Below are 19,196 nucleotides of genomic sequence, written 5' to 3'. Positions count from 1 at the left end.
TGTTCGCCAATTCCTCGCAGATAACCTTTTCTCGTTTTTCATTTGAGTTCTGCTCAATTCTTTTGATGCGTGGAAGTGTTTCAGTGTAATTTAACTCAAATTAAATATCACCAGTCAATGTATTAGAAGTCATTTGCTTGATTTTTTTTTCGAGAAAATATGCCCCGTTTTTAGCTATTCACGTGAAAAAATAAAGAAAAAAAAACGGATTTTGACCAACATTTTTTAAAATGCAATTTGAATTGAAAAGTTTGTTTTTTGTATCCTTTTGAAGTCTAAATAATTTTGAAAAGCATAAAATCGAAAAATTTCAAAATAAGTAGTATGCATTTCTGTAGTTTTTGAAAAATTTTGATTTGTTTTGTTCAAGATCACCATGTTTTTGCTTTTTTTCAATCCATTTTTCAAAGTGTCCATATGGCCGAATTTGATAATCGAAAATAGTTTCAAGCCATTTCATCATTGTGGGCTAAATGTCTAGGCATCCTCCCAGCTATCTCATTAAGTGCACTATGCATTATAATATTTGAGCTGCTTGATGAGATAAGTTTTTTGTATTAAGACATGACACTTTTCCAATTTCCCACCCCCTCGAGGACTAACATAATTAAGTTGTTTGAAAGTTGTTCACACCGCACTTTGTATCGAAAAAGTGTGTGGCAATCTGTTCACTTAGTCACGATTACATACTTCAACACAGTTTAAAACATCAAAACTCATTTTAAGTAGACTTTTGTAAATTGAGTTTCAGAAAAAAACCAAGGGGGTATAGAAAAAGCCCCCCAAGAGACATAGTCAACCAACGAGGTGACTTTTTCATCCACTTGATTGCTTTTTTCATACTTGGAATGGTATTCTCAATCCTTCAAACCATTTTTGATGTCTAAATTTCTCAGGATTTTTGGCTCAAATCAATACCAGTTGTGAACCCGTGTTTGCAAGCTCTATTTTTAGTTCCGTGTGTTGGTTATTGTTGGTAGCTTGAGTTTTTTGGGTGAATTTTTCACTATTTTGCCATCATTTTGTTTTCAAACTCGGATGAACTCCGGGTGTAGTCCATTTTCCGTCAGTGATTATTTTTACGTTGTCTTCCCCTTTAAATTTTTTGAGGACGGTTTTGCGTTTTTAATTAAAACAATTTCCCACCTTGTTTTTATTGTAAATTGTAGAACTTCCGGTTTATAACGAAGACCATTTTTTGTCAACTTACACATTGGCGAGCTAAGATATAAGTCAAATAAAGTTCAGTACAAAGCAAACATATGTAATGAAGTGGCTAAGTCTTCGCTTTTGTCACAAATGGCCAGATGATTGAGAATCGTCTTGCTCTGTGCTCGCTGATAGAAGGCGAGGCAACAGTAGTTAGCCCAGATAAAAGCCAAAAACTGCATGTAGTTCTTAAGCAGGGGCACAGCAGTGGTTTTCCTTGAAGATTTGAAAAGCACGTATCTTGGCCTTTTGTTTGTTAATCCTCGTGAAAAAATTTTTTAAAAGCACAAAGTGGGTACTATTTAATCAAAAGTTTCTGTGTGTTGGAGCTCCTGCATCTAAGAAAAGTTTAAAAAAATCAGTTATAACGGATTTTTGTGGTCTAAAATGTTATCAATATATTTGATTCCCATGTTGCCCTCAGACAGCAAAATGGAATAACAAAACAGTTATAGTCCATTGTTCTGATCAAACTTTTAAAATTTTAACCCTTTTAAAACAATTTAAAATGGATTTTTTTTACATTGTTTTGTTCCAAGAAATATGTAAAGCAGAATTTTTGAAAAACAAGTGTTTGGCCTACACGACCAAGCCCCCATCACCTTAACCAAGCCCCCCCCCCCCCCCCACCTGAGCCATCCCTACTTGAACCACCCCCACCTGAACCAACCGCCTTCCAACATCCTGATCCAACCCCTTCCCCTCTTGAACCGACTCCTTACCTGAATCAACCCCTTCCCCACCTGAACCAGTACCTACCTCCTCGACAAAGTCAACCCCTTCCCACGCAGGATGTAATTTCTGACCCAGTTTCCCTCTTCCAAGCTTTTCGACTGATTTTTGTTGCTGAAATTTTTGAAAAGATAGTCAAAATGCCATTTTTGGAGGGTTTTGGCCAAAAAATAGCATTCTTTTTTAAATTATTCCATCTCCAGTTTTACCTCCCCTCTCCCCCTCAAAAAAAGTTGTTGAAAAAAATTATTTGAAGTTTAGTAACTGAGTAACATAAAACAGTAACAAAATTCAAAATTGCGCAGACAAAAAAGTTGAAACTGTACAAAAAGTAACCATCTTTAGTTTGAAACTTTGAAAAAATTTTTTTGGCATTAAAATTCGCATATCAACAAAAAGAAAACCTAATCGCGACTATAATCGAGTTTCTTTGTCTTTATCTACAAAAAATGAAAAAAAAATCGATTATTATTAATTAATGCTTTAGTGAACAAAAGCAAAATAATCAATTTCAGTTCAATGTAATCGGTTATTTTTCCTTTTTATAGACACTGACAAAACTCAAATTTAATTGATTTTCATCCATGGAATGCGAGAGCGGGCAAAAGAATTAGAGGTACAAGCTTTAAGACATGTACTTGAATTATTCTGATTTTTTCATTGGATTCCAATTTTTTGGCAGATGAATGACGGTCGACGAAGTCGCGCCGAACAACTCAGCCGACCAATCAGCGACGAGGACGACGACGAAGAGGTTGAAGAACTGTTCTTCGATAACCGACGACTCAGCGCCTCCTCAAATTTAATTGGCTATCAGTCTCCCTTCGGGAAACAAGTCGTTCCGATTGGCTACGACTACCCGGAACATTTTCACCCCAATATTGGCCATAATTCTGTGAAGCGGCGGGCTAGTTTTGACGACAGTCCTGAACAATATTTCAGGTGACGTAACAAAAAACACTTCAGGTGACGTAACATAACTCATATGACGTAACTTATGCAATAACTGAGATGACAAAACCTTCTTCACGTGGTGTAACGTAAATTTTTCCGGTGAAGTATTATGATTTGAACCATGAATGAAATTTTCATCGTCTCAAGATGCTACGACAATCAATCATTTTACTTGCAAATCGCTGTCATCGTATTTATATATTTTTAAAGCGTTGATTTTTTTTGATAAATTCTGGTTTTCCAAAAAATGGAGCGTATTTGTTTGAAGATTTGAATGAACACTAAATTTTCAAAACAGAAAGTTTTTTTTGTAAACGTCATTTGGGTTCAAATTTTATACACTTTTACCGACCAATAAAACTGGCAACAGAATTTTTTTAAGAATGGAGCTTGCAATAATCTTCACCAAATGTTGTGCCTATAAAAACAAAACATACCGACCTAAATTTATAATACTGGGTATGTTTTATTTTTATCAGCACAATTTTCGATGCAGATTATTGCAAACTGCAATTTAAAAAAAAATTTATCCCAGTATTTTTTAAAAGAAATTTTTGAAAAATCGGATGCCCTTTTTTTAGTAGCGTTTAAGTTAAGATTTTGCTAATTTCAGAAGCTACCCGAAACTTCCTCCTCGAGAGTGGAAGGCCAAGCACTGCACGTTCTTCAAGAACAGAAGCAACATTAGACGTCCCCTTTGGGTGAGTGATGCCAAGTACAGGACCCTGGATAATCTGCTGGAAGACTTGACGGGAAAAGTGGAGTTGCCTTTGGGGGCCAGGTCTATGTACACACCGCATGGAGCCAACCAAATAAGGTAAAAGATTATTGGATCTCATTATCTGTTTCCCCCTTTTGCAAGGAGGAGGGGGGGTTGGGGGAGATTAGTTACTAGGTAAAAAAGCCACATATGATTAACTGTTGAATGAGTTCTTCATATGGAGGTGGGGGGGGGGAATTCATAATTAGGTACCAAAGGGTGGGGTTTATAATTTAGAGAGATCTTTATTATTCATTGATTTCTTAATTATTTTTCTGACCACTCCTAAAGAGTTAGAATATATGGCGTAGGGTTCTTTAATAAAAATTATCAAGCCAATTATTATGACTAGGGTAGGAAAAGATAATCAGATGCAAGTTTGTAGAGAGCAACTTCTTGAAAAACAGCTTCAAACTAATTTAAAAAAACTGCACTTTTTGACATGAAGAAATTATTACGCAATATACGACTCCGATGCAGGAGGGGGGATTTATCGAAACATCCTCAAGAAAGGGGGGGGGGGTGATTTCAGGAACGTTAGAAAAAATTGTCGAATGTTTTTAGGTCAGTCAAATTGATTCAGTTCGGCCCGAGGTACCCCAACAAACTTTAAAGACCCTGATTTGCCAAAAATTTCTGCGTATCAGGAAAAATCTATGGAAAAAGTTGGGCACAATGGTGTTTATCGTAACTATTGGGAACGTTTCGACCAAAAAATTGCGTTTCTCAGTGCGCATTCTGCCGTAACAATTATTATGTGTTAGTATCAATTATTATTAAGCTTCATTGTAACATTACAACTAATTGTTTTTATTAAGAATTTAATTTTCTCGCGGCAGTTTTATTGTGGGTAGTTAAATATATACATTTAAAAACCAAGCCTCCATTTTTACTGCCTAGGAGAGCACCATTGGATCTTCAGGTCCGTTCACAGGGGTCTTAAAAAATGATTGTACCAATTAAAAATGGAAAAAACTAACTATTTGCGATGTTATCTTCAAAGATCTCTGGACCAATTGGAACACGGAAGGAGTTACATAGTGTGTGACTTCAACCAGCCCAGACCCATAATGGCCCCAGGAGGAGGCCATAGCTACGCGAACAATCAGGCCATACACCAGCAGAACAACTGGAGGTATAATGACAGACGCACCAACTCGCAGAAGGTAAACAAAGCAGACAATTTAGAAGAAAAAAAGTTCACACGAAATCTAAAATGTTTAAATGAGCTTAAAAAACTCAAAAACGTAAACTGTTAAAAACTATGAGAAGTAGAAAAAATTCCGAAGTCAGCATAACTATAACAGAAATGATCGGAACTTCAGAATTTGTTTTTGAAAGATTTGAGGCCAAACCGAACCGTTTTCTTCAGAAAACCAAATATATTTTTCGAAATTGTTTTAGTGTCAATTGTTTATTTTAAAAACTTAAAAATTTATTATCAAATTGTGTTGACTAAACTCTTGTCACTTTTTTGTACTTTTTTGCTTTATTCTCTTTGTTTTAAATTAAGAAGCTTTTATTTGTTTTAGGTGTTTGCGACTCGTCTGACTGGAAAGTACCCCTTGAACTATTTCCAGCTGCAAAAGATGAAAAACAAAGGGAGACCCATGGAAATGCAGCCATACAACAAAAGGTAACAATTGCATCATAATCATGAGTGTGAAAAAACCAGCCAAAACTTATGTCATTTGGTTGAAAACTGCAAGTGTTTCATAACTGTTACGTAATTGTATAAAGATTATTTCGAAACACATTGCGTACTTGAGGCTGGTTTTAACTATAAAATGTCATCGACATTTTTTTAATATCACATTTGAATTATTTATTTGATAACTTTTGATCCAAAATCATCATATTTTAATGTTTTTTTTTCAGAACCGGTGGCATTAAAGAAGATCTGGACATGCAAGAGCGAACTCCTAAGAAGATCACAGTGTACAGAAATGGATCCACGACTGACAGGAATCTAATTCTTTTGAACAGGAGAGCGAACATTGAGATGGGGGACTTCTTGAGGGATTTGGGGGAGATGTTCGGGTGTCCCTTTGATAAGTTGTTCACGCCAGACGGCAAGAAGGTAACATATAGTCTTCACATTGGAGAATCTTTCCACTTCCGCGTTTCTTGAAGAGTTCCGTATTCCTGGCAAATTTGACAAAAGAACCAAATTTTGCTTTTTTGATAACCGTAACCTTGCAGTGTCAATATACAAATATTTTCAGGGGTCATTCGTCAAAACAATATTCCAAAAGTTTTCAAAACCGTATTTTTGGCATCTTTTCAAAATTTTTGTCTATATTGCCTCAACTTTGACCTTTTTAGCTTATCAGGATAGAAAAAAAAAGAAAAAAAATAGCAATAAAAATAACTATATAGAGTTATGAAAAAATCATTTAAATAAACAACAAACTTCAAAGAATTTTGCCAATTTCCTTTTTAAAAATTTGCTTCGTGTTTCATTACAAGGCTGAATCGTGTTCTGTATACGAGCCTCGTTTGTTGCGTATAAAACCCTGGAATCCTAATACAAGCATTTCAACATGTTCCAAGATGTAAATGCAATCAACTAACCAAATTATCGCGGAATCCACAAATACGAAAAAAGTTTTTTTTGGCACATTTTTTGTGTCGCAGAACCCGCAAAGAGCAGAAATATCAAGGAAATGCGCTAAAATATCAGCAGAAACGAGCTTAGCGTTTTAGCGCTTGGAGTTGCGCTATGCATGTTTTTGCAATTTGACTCTAGCTTTGACAATAGCGAAAACATTAGAACCAAATAGACTTGTTGCGAATTCCACGACAAAACGTTAATCCGGCTGGTCATAATTTAGAAAATAAACTGCCCGGAATCAAAACATTCGAGAAAAATTTACTTGCACACATGATGTAAGCTCAATACGATCGCTCAAATCAGAGTTTTAAAAAATGAAAAAAAAATGTTCTAGTACTTCTTAAGTTGTCCACTAAATTTGGTTCGCAAAAAAACTTGAGAAAAATGAACAAAGGAAAAAAGCAGATGGTAGCTTTTTGTTTCTGTGGAAGACTTTTACATTTCGAACGTAAAACCTTGAACTCAAATGTTAGTTTCTGTTTAGTCTCAAAGCAATTTATAACGTGACCAAAAATGCGCCCACGTAGTTTTAACTGCTTAGACAGGGTTGATCATCTTGCAAAAATTTGCCTAACTAAGATTTATTATCAGATTTAAGAACAGAAACTAACATTTGAGTTCATACAGCAAAGTTCATACAGTATTTAGATTTTAAAAAACTCCAAGGTTTATTATCAGATTTATTAGATTTATTATCAGATTTATTATCAAACTAAGATTTATTATCAGATTTAAGAACAGAAACTAACATTTGAGTTCATACAGCAAAGTTCATACAGTATTTAGATTTAAAAAAATTCCAAGGTTCCCGGGGTTAAAACAGCGGTTATAAGTTCTTTCCATAGAGTGTTTCTCATTTCAAAAATCCGTCAGAATCATGCACTATCTAGTTTTGAACAGATGTAGTCGTTCTTTCTTTCTGATTTTTAGAGAAAATTTGGATAAGTTGAGCTGCGTCCGGTTTTTTATTCAGAAGAAGTACAACTTTGGAAATAGTATGCATATAGTACACTGTGATCGCGGGATTCTCATCCATGGATGACCATTAGGTATAGATCATAAATGTCACCATGTACTATATGACAACAAATGGTCACCATGTAATAGTCCTAACTTTCACCATGTTTTGTTTTACACCTAACAATCTCATGTAACAATACTAACTGTCAGCATGTAATAACTTTCAACTTATTGTTCCCATGTAATTATTGATCTGCAATGGTCTATTTTTGCAATTGTCACCAAGTCTTTTACGAACTAAAAAATCATAGTGTGAAAAAATTCAAGTTTACACTACAGCTTGGCCTAATTTAATTTTCGTTATCTCACTCTTTCAATCTTTCCTTCCTTGCTGACAGAAGTTTTGAACAAAAATTTTTATTAGTACGCAAAAATCTATAAATTGAAATGTATATGAAATTAAACCTTATTACGTAAAAGTTAATTAATGAGTAAATATAAGAGTAAAGAAACTGTTTTTAATATATACAAAATCAGAAGCATCATCATTTTTGTTTGTACTATAAACCAAATGTGCAACGTAAATACAAAATGAACCACACAAGTAGAGTTTGAGTTTTCCATTGGAGCTCCTCTCATCAGTTCCATCACTTGATTAAAATTTTCGTTTACTTTTTGATAGATGTTAGTGTATTTAAGGAGAGGGAGACCGAGAGAATCTGCAAATTTAACAAAGTTTTTCCGGTGGCATATCAAAGTCCAATATGTCCCCGGATAATCTGATTTTAAAGTTTTCACAATCATAAAGGCATTATTTGCATTGTGAGGTGGAAAGTTGCCGGCTGCAAATACTCCAAGAAACTTGTTTTTCAGAAATTTACATTTCTGAATGAAATCTTGCAATTGGATTTCATCCATTTTCAGTCTGCCGAAATTGGAAGGACGTTCTTTCGGATGAGCGTATACCCCAAACAAATGTTTCCAGGTTTGCTGTCAAAGCGTTTAGGAATTGAAGATTGATTGAAACTGAGCAGTAAGTAAGTTCTGGATACAATAAGTCATTAGCTGCCTGCTGTGAGCTCGTGACATCGAAACACATCAAAAAAGTGCTACTGGTAGTTATCCAGAATTATTCACCGACCGCAGTGCAACAAACTCAGCGCTGATAGCTTGTTGAAGAAGAGACGTTTATGATCTTGTGTACTAAGTGGTGTACTTACTATTGGCAGACCGTTCCGTCTCAGAGTAATCAGTTCCAGTTCAAACTTTTGTTTATGAAAAGGTTTAATTTGGTTTTTCCCAAGAAAAGTATTATTGGTGTTCATTACTATTTTGAGTTGTCTCACCAGTTCACGATCAAAAGTATCTTCCTTTTGCCAGCTTCGCTGTTCAGCTGTTGCAAGAAATTCTTTGGTCTTTGTTCTTGATATGGGTAGTTCATAATAAAAAAGTCTTCATGAAAGCGTCTGTAGGAAAGGATGAGGGTAACACCACTCAACATATATTTATCACACGCGAAAAACTAGGCTTCAGCAGGTCCATAGAACCAAATTGCCCTCGATTTGCGGACCAATTTTCGTTGAGAATTGAAACCAGCTGCAACTATTGCAGTGAGATTGTTTTTTTTAAAGCGATATCCCTGACACTTGAACCATGAGTCTTGGATTTTTCGTTCCAATATAGCTTTCAAGCGAAAAGTTACTATTGGCATCCGAGTCACACAAACTGCAAAATGTGACTCCGACGAAAATATTGTTATCAGCTTTTGACGACAAACAGTACATCCTCAGTGATGGCCAGCAGACTCTTCCCTACGGTAACAAAAACAGCGTGGGTCAAACTCCGATTGGCATTGATGATAGTGATGACAACGCCGCCACTGTAAATCCGGGCCCAACTGATGATGATGGTTTGGAAAACTGGATGCCATTTTTTGAAGATCAACAACAGCTAGTGTTATGGGATTCTGTCGATTTCCTAGATGGGGTGTCTGAAGAATTCGCTAACCCTCAAAATATTGATTGGGACCATCCGGAATATGATGATGAAAACTCTGAGGACAATTTTGCTGTTGCAAACAGTTAACACTATCGTTCGCTTTAACAACTGATGAACCAGGTCAATAGCAAACGGCAAACTCCAGAGCCCGCTCTGATTCGCGCAGCAGGAACCAACGACAGTGATATAGGGAGCTGGGACACCATAGGGAGACCAATACATCCGACGAGGAGGAGTCGTCATTCTTCAACAATTCATTTCTCGATAACGGAGTTTTTGAAGAAGAAGAACCTTTGTCAAAAAATCGACGAACAGATTAAAACACACCAAAAAAAACACATTAAATTTTTTATAAAAAATAAAACTCAGTGATTTACTAAGAGAACTGTGTGTACATAAAATTTGACTTGCCGCTATTCTTGTTTAGTGTGTATTCAAGTGCAAAAGTTTGTTCCGGTTTTAGAATTTTGTTAATCGAAGATATATTCGTTTTGAATTAAACGAAAGTGTTTCTAGCATACCTTTGTTTGAATTTGTAAGTAAATTGAAACTGAACCAAATTTATAAGAAAATTGAGCAAACGGGAAATATCGCAGTGAAACATACCAGCATACCAGTTATAGGAAAAAAAATTATAAATCCTTTCAAACATCAAACATGTAAACACTACGTTCCGTAGAAATACTCAATTATTTATCAAAACTTCACATGAGGACTATTAGTTATAAAATATATCCTGGTGACAATTAGGATTTTTACATGGTGACCATTGGTTGTTCGATAATATATGGTGACAATTATGATCTATACCTAATGGTCATCCATGGATGACAACCCCCCGATCATAGTGTACTATATGCATATTATTTACAATGTTGCATTTCTTCTGATTAAAAAACCAGTTTTACACGTAATGACAAGAAATGGGTCGCAATCTTTTTTATACAGATAATGCAGAAGAGACCTAAAATGAGTTTGAATCTTTTTAGAATCGATTTAGTTTGATACAAAAATGTAGCCTAAAAATCCTTCTCAATCAATTCTAAATTAAATTAAATATATTTTTTGTCATTTATTTTAATTTGATTTTCCTAGGCGCTGATCTAGAAATTTGTCGAGGGTGGATTTTGAAATCTATTTTCTATTTTAAAAATCTATTTATTTTGCTTAAGTTTATTCACGTATCCAAATGGGCTATCGTAAAATGATTTCTATACAAATTCTTATCTGCATAAAAATCGATTTGAATCGATTTCATTTTCAAAATTGTCAGTGCGGGTATGCTTGTTTCTTGCTTTTATTTGAGTTCAATTTTTCAAATAATCAATCAAATTTCATAATCAACCCATAAATTTTTTTGGAGAAAGAGTAGAATTAAGATCGATGTTAGACTTAAGAGTTGTACAAACAGATAGTGCGGTGATCTTAATCATAAATTATTCTCTGAAGCCACTCGGATTGAACAGAAGTGAAGTAGTACCATTTTGTTGTGTAACTAGTTTAAATTTTTTATGAGGTTGATACGTTTCTACTTTAAACAAGCCCTCATTGTCACTGTAGTTCCATCGTCTCGATTTTATCAAGTCAATAATTGCCCACTTCACTTGAAAATTAAGATCTAATGAATTTATGTACACGATTCCTTCGTTTTCGCGAGCACTCAAATCCTAGTAGAAGTTGCTCAATCTCTGACAGGCTTCAGTTGCAGTTAAATCTTGCAGATTTAAAGTAAGAATTTTGTGCTCGAGGTTCAATGAACGAAGCATATTACGATAAGGTTCAACTCCGACCTCAAGTTGACGATCTTGATATTTTGATAAGCTGAAGATTCCACAAAATTGATATGACCATTTCTGTTGCTATGTCTTTCTCTGAGAACGAAATAACAAATAGTAACGAATAGTAAAAAAAAAAAGCAGAATATAATGGAAAAGAACGTCATCACTTCCATTTGTTGTACAAGTTCCGCAGAAAATGGAGCTCGTAGCTTTATTTAAAAAACTTATATAGTTCTTGTTTAATTTTTTCGTGAACAAACTGTTAACCCAGGTTGACAAAATGCTTATTATACAATTTCAAAATATGAAAAAACTGCTTGTCACAAAATTTCGTACAGATTTGTGAAAATGGCAAAATAACCATGCTGTCCATACTATGAAACTTTATAGCAAGTTTTTTTTTGCCACACTCCGAAAAAAATAAGAAGTTTTTTGCCATGTTTTATCGCAAAACTGTGTGAAAATAGCCAAAGCATTTTTGACTACAATAAAAGTGCATGAGGGGCTTTTCTCCATGAATGGAAATGCAAAAAAAAAGAACTTGTGTTGAAACTTGATATTTTTTCCAAAACACAATAACCATTGATTTCTATCTTTAAAAAATCAAGAGTGCAAGCGACGTTTTCCACGCAGATAAACTGCGTCCTGTGACCTTAGCCATATAAGTTCATGTGAACATTTTTACTCAGAGTTAAATACTAAAAACGTTCCTTTTAATATATGGCTAGAAAATTTTTTATTTTGGAAACTTTGGTGGTTGAGAAAAGAAGACTGTTTTTTCTACAAACTTAGATTTATAATAGCATACAAAAAAATTGAAATGTTTAACAAACACGTCAAAATAATATTTGTTTTAATGGGAAAAAAGCATGTCATACAATTTTCATAAATGAAAATGTATGATTTTTTTGCTCAGCAAATTTTTTTGAAGCCTCTTGTAACTAAAACTGCCACTAATTTGCATTGTTTGAGTTTTGAAGAAATTCAAAACAATTTTCGATTTAATAAATGCTTATCAAACATTTTTCTTCTCTGAAAACTGTATGATAAAATTTTTTAAAGACTTCTTTTATGAAAGATTATAAGCATTTTTTGTATGGACGTCAACAAGGGAGGCTGATAGAAGAAGAAACCAAAGTTTATGAGACTGATGCGACCGTTTTTGTGTTTACTTTTGGCTGTGTGCTGCCAAGCTTTAAATGAACGTGTTACTGAGCTTTAAAATAAATAGTTTGCGACCGTACAAGTATATACTTGTGACCATCAGCTAACAACCGCTTCAATTTTATACAAAAAATGTTTTCTTAAGACTGAAAAAGCAACACATGCGCAATTGTAAAAATTAGTCGTTTTATAAACTAATGAAAAAGATCTCTATTTTGAACTATCGCTTGAAATTTTGTAACTTATTGAAAATCGAAAGCACAAGTGTAGTCGGCCCTAACAGGAAAACCTCATAGTTATAAAATTCTAAATCAAGAAATCATATTTACTCTCAAACAAAAAGCAAGTTTTTCCAAAGAATAAAACCAGAGAAAAGACGTATTTGATTTAAAGTGCTATTTTTTAAATTACTGCGATTGTTGAATTTAAACATTTTTGACAATCACTGATAGTAGAGTACATGTGATGCAACGGACGGGGAGGCGTGGGGATGTGAGAGGGCCGAGGATAGGATTACAATAAAGTTAGGTTATAAGATTTCAGGATTCTAAAGTGTTACCATTCTATGTTGACATCGCAGTGCAAATCAGTACTGCTCTAGTATTTTGCATGCCATTTTCAAAAAAAAATGACAGCAAAATAGATCAAAAATAGACAATTTCTAGCCATAGTGTTTATAGGAGACTCACTTTAAATTTTGCAGTGCTTGATCATCGTTCAGTAAGAGTTCACAGGTGTCAAGGAAATTATTGTCTAGAGACAACAAACGTAATCAGTGAACTACAGCAAGAAAATCGGAGTCATACGATCAAAAATTTGTGCGTTCTCTACAATGTGATAAAAGAAAAACCCACAGGGCCAGTGCTGTACCAGTTCTGCATGCTTCAGAGTTGAAATCCTTCTATTCAGATTTTGACACAGAAATGGAATTTCAGTGAAACGGTACTGAAGTGACGGTGATTCAAAATACAGCAATTCTCAAACAAAATTTTACTGAACTCTTAGCTCAATTTACCCTGCGCGCGTTTCCAATTTTTCGTGAAATAGAGCTGAATGAGCTCAATTTGTTGTCCGATTGGGCTTTGTTAGCCCTTTTTGCTAAAAAACAAATGGGCTCATTCAGCCGACTTTCGAAGAATTGGGTTCATTCAGCCCCAAACTGGAAAAATGGGGACCATAATTAAGCAAACGCTGCTAAAAATTGGGCTCATTCAGCATTTTTTCGTTAAAAATTTGACTCGTTCAGCTTGTTTGCTTCTTAAAAACTGGGCTCCTTCAGCAACCTCCATAAAACAAAGGCCAAAATGGGGACCAATATCGTGCCGGGTCTTGGGTTTAACCTATTGTTTCTTTGAAAAGAATAGAAATTATTAATAATTATTTTTTTTTGAAATTTTGTAATGAAAATCATTATTTTCAATATTTTTAAGGGCAGTTTTTCTTGCTTTAGGTTTGCAAATTACATCAAACAAGTAAATAGCAAACAGAAAATCTGAGGGTTGAGTTATAGTTTTCAAAAAGCAATGTCCGTTAATTAGTCTCTAAAACAGAACAAAAGGTTAAAAATTCAGGAAACCAGATGCACCTGTGAGTTAACTAGCATTAAGCCTGTTATCTAATAGTAAATGAAATTTTTGGACCAACCAAAACAATTAAGTTGCTTAAAAATTTAGCTGTGACAAACTGTTGTTTTTGAGTTCGAAATATGGAAAGGTGGTAATTTCGTTGACCCAAAACTGCAAAAAAAAAAAAAACATTAACTCAAATTTAAAATGCCGCTCCAAAATCAAAAGGCAGCAATGAAATTGAAAAGAAACTGCAAAAACCAACGGAAAATTGAATTGAGGGAGAGAATTTTTTGTTCATATCCAACAATATGTGCTCGTGCACAATGTTTCAAAGGTGTATTACCTTTGCGACGGTGAAGCAAGGGTATTGCAACCGGGTACTAGACTTCCCCCCCCCAAAAAACTCAACTTTAATCACTGAATGGACGAAATTGTAATCATTATATTAACAACGTCGTTAGGGTAAATTGCAGTGAGTACACATTAAGTATGGGTAACAAAATATGCCTTTTAACAATTCGTTCAAGAGTGTTTCCTTGTTTCAAAAACGTTCGGTAGAATTTTAGCACTGCAGAATCCGCTTTATTTTCGTCGGCGTATTTTTTGAACGTTTCTTTTTCTAGTTTTCATTATTTCAAAATGGAGGTGATTATATTCAACCTATTTATATTCAACAAACCAATTCAACCTCCCAGACCTGCCTTAGAAAAGCATAAAAACGTATACTCAAGATTTTTCTTGATATTTTTTTGTTTCTTTTTCAGTTCGAGAAGCAACTGGTTCAAATCTTTTTTTAATCAGCTGTATTAACCGCATTCTTTTTAGTGCAGAAAAAAAACTTCATGATTTATCGCATTTTCGTTCAGTTTATCTTAATTTTTTTTGACCAAAATTGATTTTTTATTTTTTTTTGAATTGCTGATTCAAAACTTTTTTGCTTTTTGTTGTTTGACTGGCTCTTTTTTATTACACCTTTTTTTGGTGCAGATAAAATAGTTTTTTAGTTTCCGCACATTTTGGTTAGTTTTCTTATATCTTCGAAAACATTTTTCGCATCCCGTATGGCTCAAAAAGAGGCATTTCAATTGAAAAACGCCGACTACGCAAACTTGAAGTCCTATCGAGACAGAAATTTTAAGCTTAAACTTTTTGTAATTTTGCTTAAAACTGCAAGAAAAATTTTTCGTTTTTAGATGTCAACTTGAATTGATGTCTGCTAATTTTCTCAATACAACTGCTAAATTCCTTTAGTTTTGCTTGTTTTCAATGTGTTAAAACAGTAACGAACTTTTTTCCATTCGTTAAATTAAATTTAAAACTTACTGTTTTCTTCACGTTCAGCTAATATTGGAATTTATCTGGGCTCATACTTTTAAAATACAGTTCAATGACTCCAGTTGTTTCCTATCTTTTTCCTTAACTGGTTCCATAAAGTTTTTCTGTGTGAGTTTTTGTTCAACAGATTTTTCTTTAAACTTGCTGTTTGTGTCCGATCAGAAATTTTTTGGTTTGGAGTTAAAATCAGTGTTTGTTTTCAGCTTCAATTTTTTCAAAATCGATCGAAGTTTTTTTAGCCAGTGTCTTTTTTCAATCTTTGCTTCGTGGGTTGATTAATATTTTTTCTGAGAAATTTGTGAAAAATAAGTTTTAAAGATTTGAAATGATTTGGAGTTCTTTGGGTACAATTATCGCTTTCAATAGATTGGTGGTTTTTTGTTGCTTTGAATGAAATATGTTTTTTTTTTTCGTTCTTGCTAAATGAAATATAATTGTTCGGTAATTATATAATTTTTTCTAATTTGAAAAATGTATTAGAATTGGATTTTTTTCTCAATAGGTAAATTACAAATGATTTCATCGCGTTTCTTATGAACCTTTTGAAGCATAGGAGGCAAATTTAACACGCCAGATAGAGTCAAAAACACATTGTTGCTTGTATAGTTTTAGAAAACAAAACTGTTTTGCCAGACTTTTCTAATCTGATTTTTCCTACTTGTTTTTGACTTACACTTTTCCGTTGCTTCTTTTTGAAAATTTCTGACAAAGCAACCAAGGACCTTCAAAAAACAAAATTGCGTCAGTTTTTCAATTTAACTGTTTGTCAATTTAACAGTTTGTCAATTGCGTCAGTTTGTCAATTAAACTCTTACTACCTATTCCTAATAAATTAAAACGCAGCACCATGAAAACTAAAAAAACGAATGTTTGAAAACAATACAAAAAGCGTTTTTCCGCTCTCTCAAAATTAAAGTTCAAAAAGCATCTGTTAAGTTAGCGGAATTATTGTTTCGGCTATTGGTATTCGGATCTGCTTAAGGTTTTTTTGTTTTTGTTTTTGATTTCCACGCAAAATCAGGTGCATCAAATAACCATGTTACTTGATTGAGTGATCGAAAGGGTTGAGTGATGCACCAATTTGAAAACCGTTCAGTCATGACTCGAATGAAACTAGAAAACTTTCAAACCGTCCCAGTGTCGAAAAAAAATTGGCTGAAAATTTTTGATTTTTAGTTATTTTTCGAGCGAGGAACGCGATCGAGTAACGTTCGTTATTAGAAAAGTAACTTTTTTTTAAAGCTCACAAAATTTAATTTTATTATCAGAAAAAAAGTTAAGATAGTTTTTTCAGGGTTTTTTGGCAAAAAAAGTTCCAACAAAAAATTATTGTGAAAAAAATAAGAAAAAAAACAATTATTTTTTTTTCATTTTTTGTTTGGCTTTATTTTTAACAAAAATTTTGTCGATATTGCCCAATTCACTAACGTATTGCGCATTTGTATAGTTATCAAATGTCACCACTCACTAAAAACGACACGAATTTGAAAAAAAAGCTAAAGAACAAAATTTTTTTCTAGATTATATTTAATGAATAAGGTCGGAACCTTCTGTGTTATTTGCACAGCAACCGGGTAACCTTGTTTATGCATGGAATGTTCTCATTTCGAAAAATCTATTTTTTAGAAAAAAATTTTAACCAATCAAGGGTGTTTTTACAACAAACAACGAGCATTTTTTTTTGTTTCATCCGTTCAACTCTTGAATACTTAATTCTGGTTGGCTATCAAATGTTTCAGGCATTCACTCCATTTGCCTGATTTGCCTGAAATCCCTTTTTATGCTATAGAGGTTCAACATCATTTTTAGGTTGCTGATTGCAGAAGTTATCTGACTTTATAATCGAAAAACGTAAGCTGATAAAAGTGGCAATAGCTGCAAAACATTTTAGGGACATTAATTAACTAAAAAAGTTTGAAAAGAACAACAAAAAACCAACAATGGAGGGTGGATTTTATAAATACAACAATGGAGGGTGAATATATTTTTTAAATTTACTGTTATTTTGGGGCGATTAATGGACTGCGATTTGACTTGACTGCGTTTAGTTATATGATGAACTTAAATAGATCCATTAAATTCAATAAAGTAAGAAATAGAAAGAAGTTATAAAACAATTTTAACTAATTGCATCAGTTTTGTTGCCTGCATGCCGCAAATTTCGGGTTTACTGACTAAATAATCTGAATTTTAGGTTTACGGTCATCGTACAGCCGTTTTCGGTTTATTCATACATCGGTTTTTTGACCGTGACTGAAAAAATTAATGAAAAATTTGAGGTGATTTCTTTTCTAGGTGAGTTCGATGCGCGAAGTGTTGACTGGTTCGTGCTCCATCTACATAGCAGTGCCCCCCTGCGAGAAACTGAGCAGACCCCCCGGAGTGTTGAGACCCATTGGGAACAGGAGGGGACCCAGTGACTTGCAGTCGGTGGGAGGGGGGAGTGTGTTAGGAGGGGAGAATAATCTTGTTGAGAGGCCGTTGCAGAGTAGGAGAGAAAAAGCAGGTGAGTTTTTTTGCTGAATTTTGAAGTTCAAGTTTTGAGTTTAATTTTTCCATCCAATCTTTTGTCAATTTTGTGTATAATAAAAAAATAACTGAAAAAATCAACAAAATTGATAAATTGTTCTCAAAATCTGATTTTGTCCTTTTTGTTCAGCTCTACCAGGCGTGAAAAACAACCCATTCTGAAAAAAAAAATGATGAGACTTAGTAAAGTTTTGGCAATAATTTTTTCTTTTTTTTTCGGTTTCATTTAGAAGATGGGTAGAAACAATAGAAAAACTATAATGTCGGAAAAATCGACAAAAAAAGAATAATGTTTGCAATTCCTTTTTTCTTTTTTCATTTCAGCTGGAAGATGGTTGGTCCGAGTTCGCACAGATGACGAGCCCGCAGCCTCTACTAGTTCCAGAGTGTACATTGTGGTGTATGGGGACAAGAGAGACAGTGGTACACTGCATTTGGGGTCGGGGGAGGGGGGAGAGTTGTTCCAACCGGGGTCTACTGATGAATTTCAGGTCATTGTTTTATCTCACTGATTAACGGATCTCTTTGATCTTTTTAATTTGCAGGGGTGGAGATTTTTTAATAGATACCATATGGGCTGCGGTTGAATTGCTAATTAGATAAAGTTTTTGGTTTTCTAAACATTATATACCATGTGTATATATAGTTAGATGGACTCCGAAAACCCCAAAAAAAGTTCGTTGAAATCCCTAGAAAATCGGACGGTAGGAAAAAGCCTTTATCGGCAATATTAACAAGTGTTGAGATGGGAGCGCGCGCCGAAAAAACATGATTTTTTATTAAATACTTTCTAAAAATGCCTAAAAATTCCCCCTGCCGACCCAAAGGGTCCTCCTTTGTACTATTTTGAGATATCCATATTTAATGATGGACCCTAAAATTCTTCTTTAGGCGCCTTCAGCGCCAACATATACTAATTTTGAAGGGGGAGCGCTCGCTGAAAAAGCGTGATTTTTTTTGGTCAAAATTTTCCAAAATGAGCTTAAAAATTTCATTTTTGGCGTGATTTTCCTAAGTTTTCCTGCGGCGCAGAAAATTTGTCCGAAAACAGGGTCTTTGTAATGCTTTGAGAGAGCTCGGAAAATCATTTGGTCAACCTAAACAAATAAAAGGACCACAAAATTTTCGAAAATGTTTTGAAAAAACATTAACCCCCCCCCCCCCCTGGAGAAAATCCTAGATCCGCCCCTGCAATTAAAATTATTTGATTAGATGCTGCAGGGAAAAACACATATGAGAAAAAAAACTAGACCATTAAAATTACATAAACTCATGTTAGATTTTTTTCCTGTTGCAGATTACAATTGGCAAAGTCGGTTCTATCTTCAAAATCAGAGTGGGCCACGACAACAGTGGGGACCACCCGGACTGGCTGCTAGATGACGTCACACTTGTTGACTCAACAGGGGAGAGGGAGTTGTCTTTCCCATTCCACAGGTAGGCATTTGTTCCTCACTTTTGTTTTTTTTAAGACCATTTATCCACGGGGAAAGGACCAACACGAGAGCTGTACAGCTCATCACGGCGAACCGCCCCGGAGGACCGAAACTTCTTATCATACAATTCCCATATATGAGAAACTTCTTGTCATACAA

At 34.4% G+C, this 19,196-nt stretch overlaps 1 protein-coding gene across 1 annotated transcript in view; it reads left to right on the top strand.

Moving 5' to 3' along the window:
• Positions 1–2,926: 2,926 nt before the first annotated feature.
• LOC134855551 (uncharacterized) overlaps positions 2,927–19,196 on the top strand; it is a 50,984-nt gene continuing 34,714 nt past the window's right edge. Inside the window, exons 1-8 of the mRNA XM_063872093.1 lie at positions 2,927–2,931; positions 3,509–3,712; positions 4,659–4,821; positions 5,188–5,291; positions 5,534–5,735; positions 17,368–17,578; positions 17,926–18,092; positions 18,899–19,038. Coding sequence (XP_063728163.1) covers positions 2,927–2,931; positions 3,509–3,712; positions 4,659–4,821; positions 5,188–5,291; positions 5,534–5,735; positions 17,368–17,578; positions 17,926–18,092; positions 18,899–19,038 — 1,196 coding nt within the window. The remainder of the gene's footprint in view (positions 2,932–3,508; positions 3,713–4,658; positions 4,822–5,187; positions 5,292–5,533; positions 5,736–17,367; positions 17,579–17,925; positions 18,093–18,898; positions 19,039–19,196) is intronic.

The sequence above is a fragment of the Symsagittifera roscoffensis genome, chromosome 10 (genome assembly GCF_963678635.1).
Source record: "Symsagittifera roscoffensis chromosome 10, txSymRosc1.1, whole genome shotgun sequence".
Lineage (NCBI taxonomy): Eukaryota > Metazoa > Xenacoelomorpha > Acoela > Convolutidae > Symsagittifera > Symsagittifera roscoffensis.
Note: the sequence above shows the minus strand (reverse complement) of the source record. Positions and strands in the feature narration are given on the sequence as shown.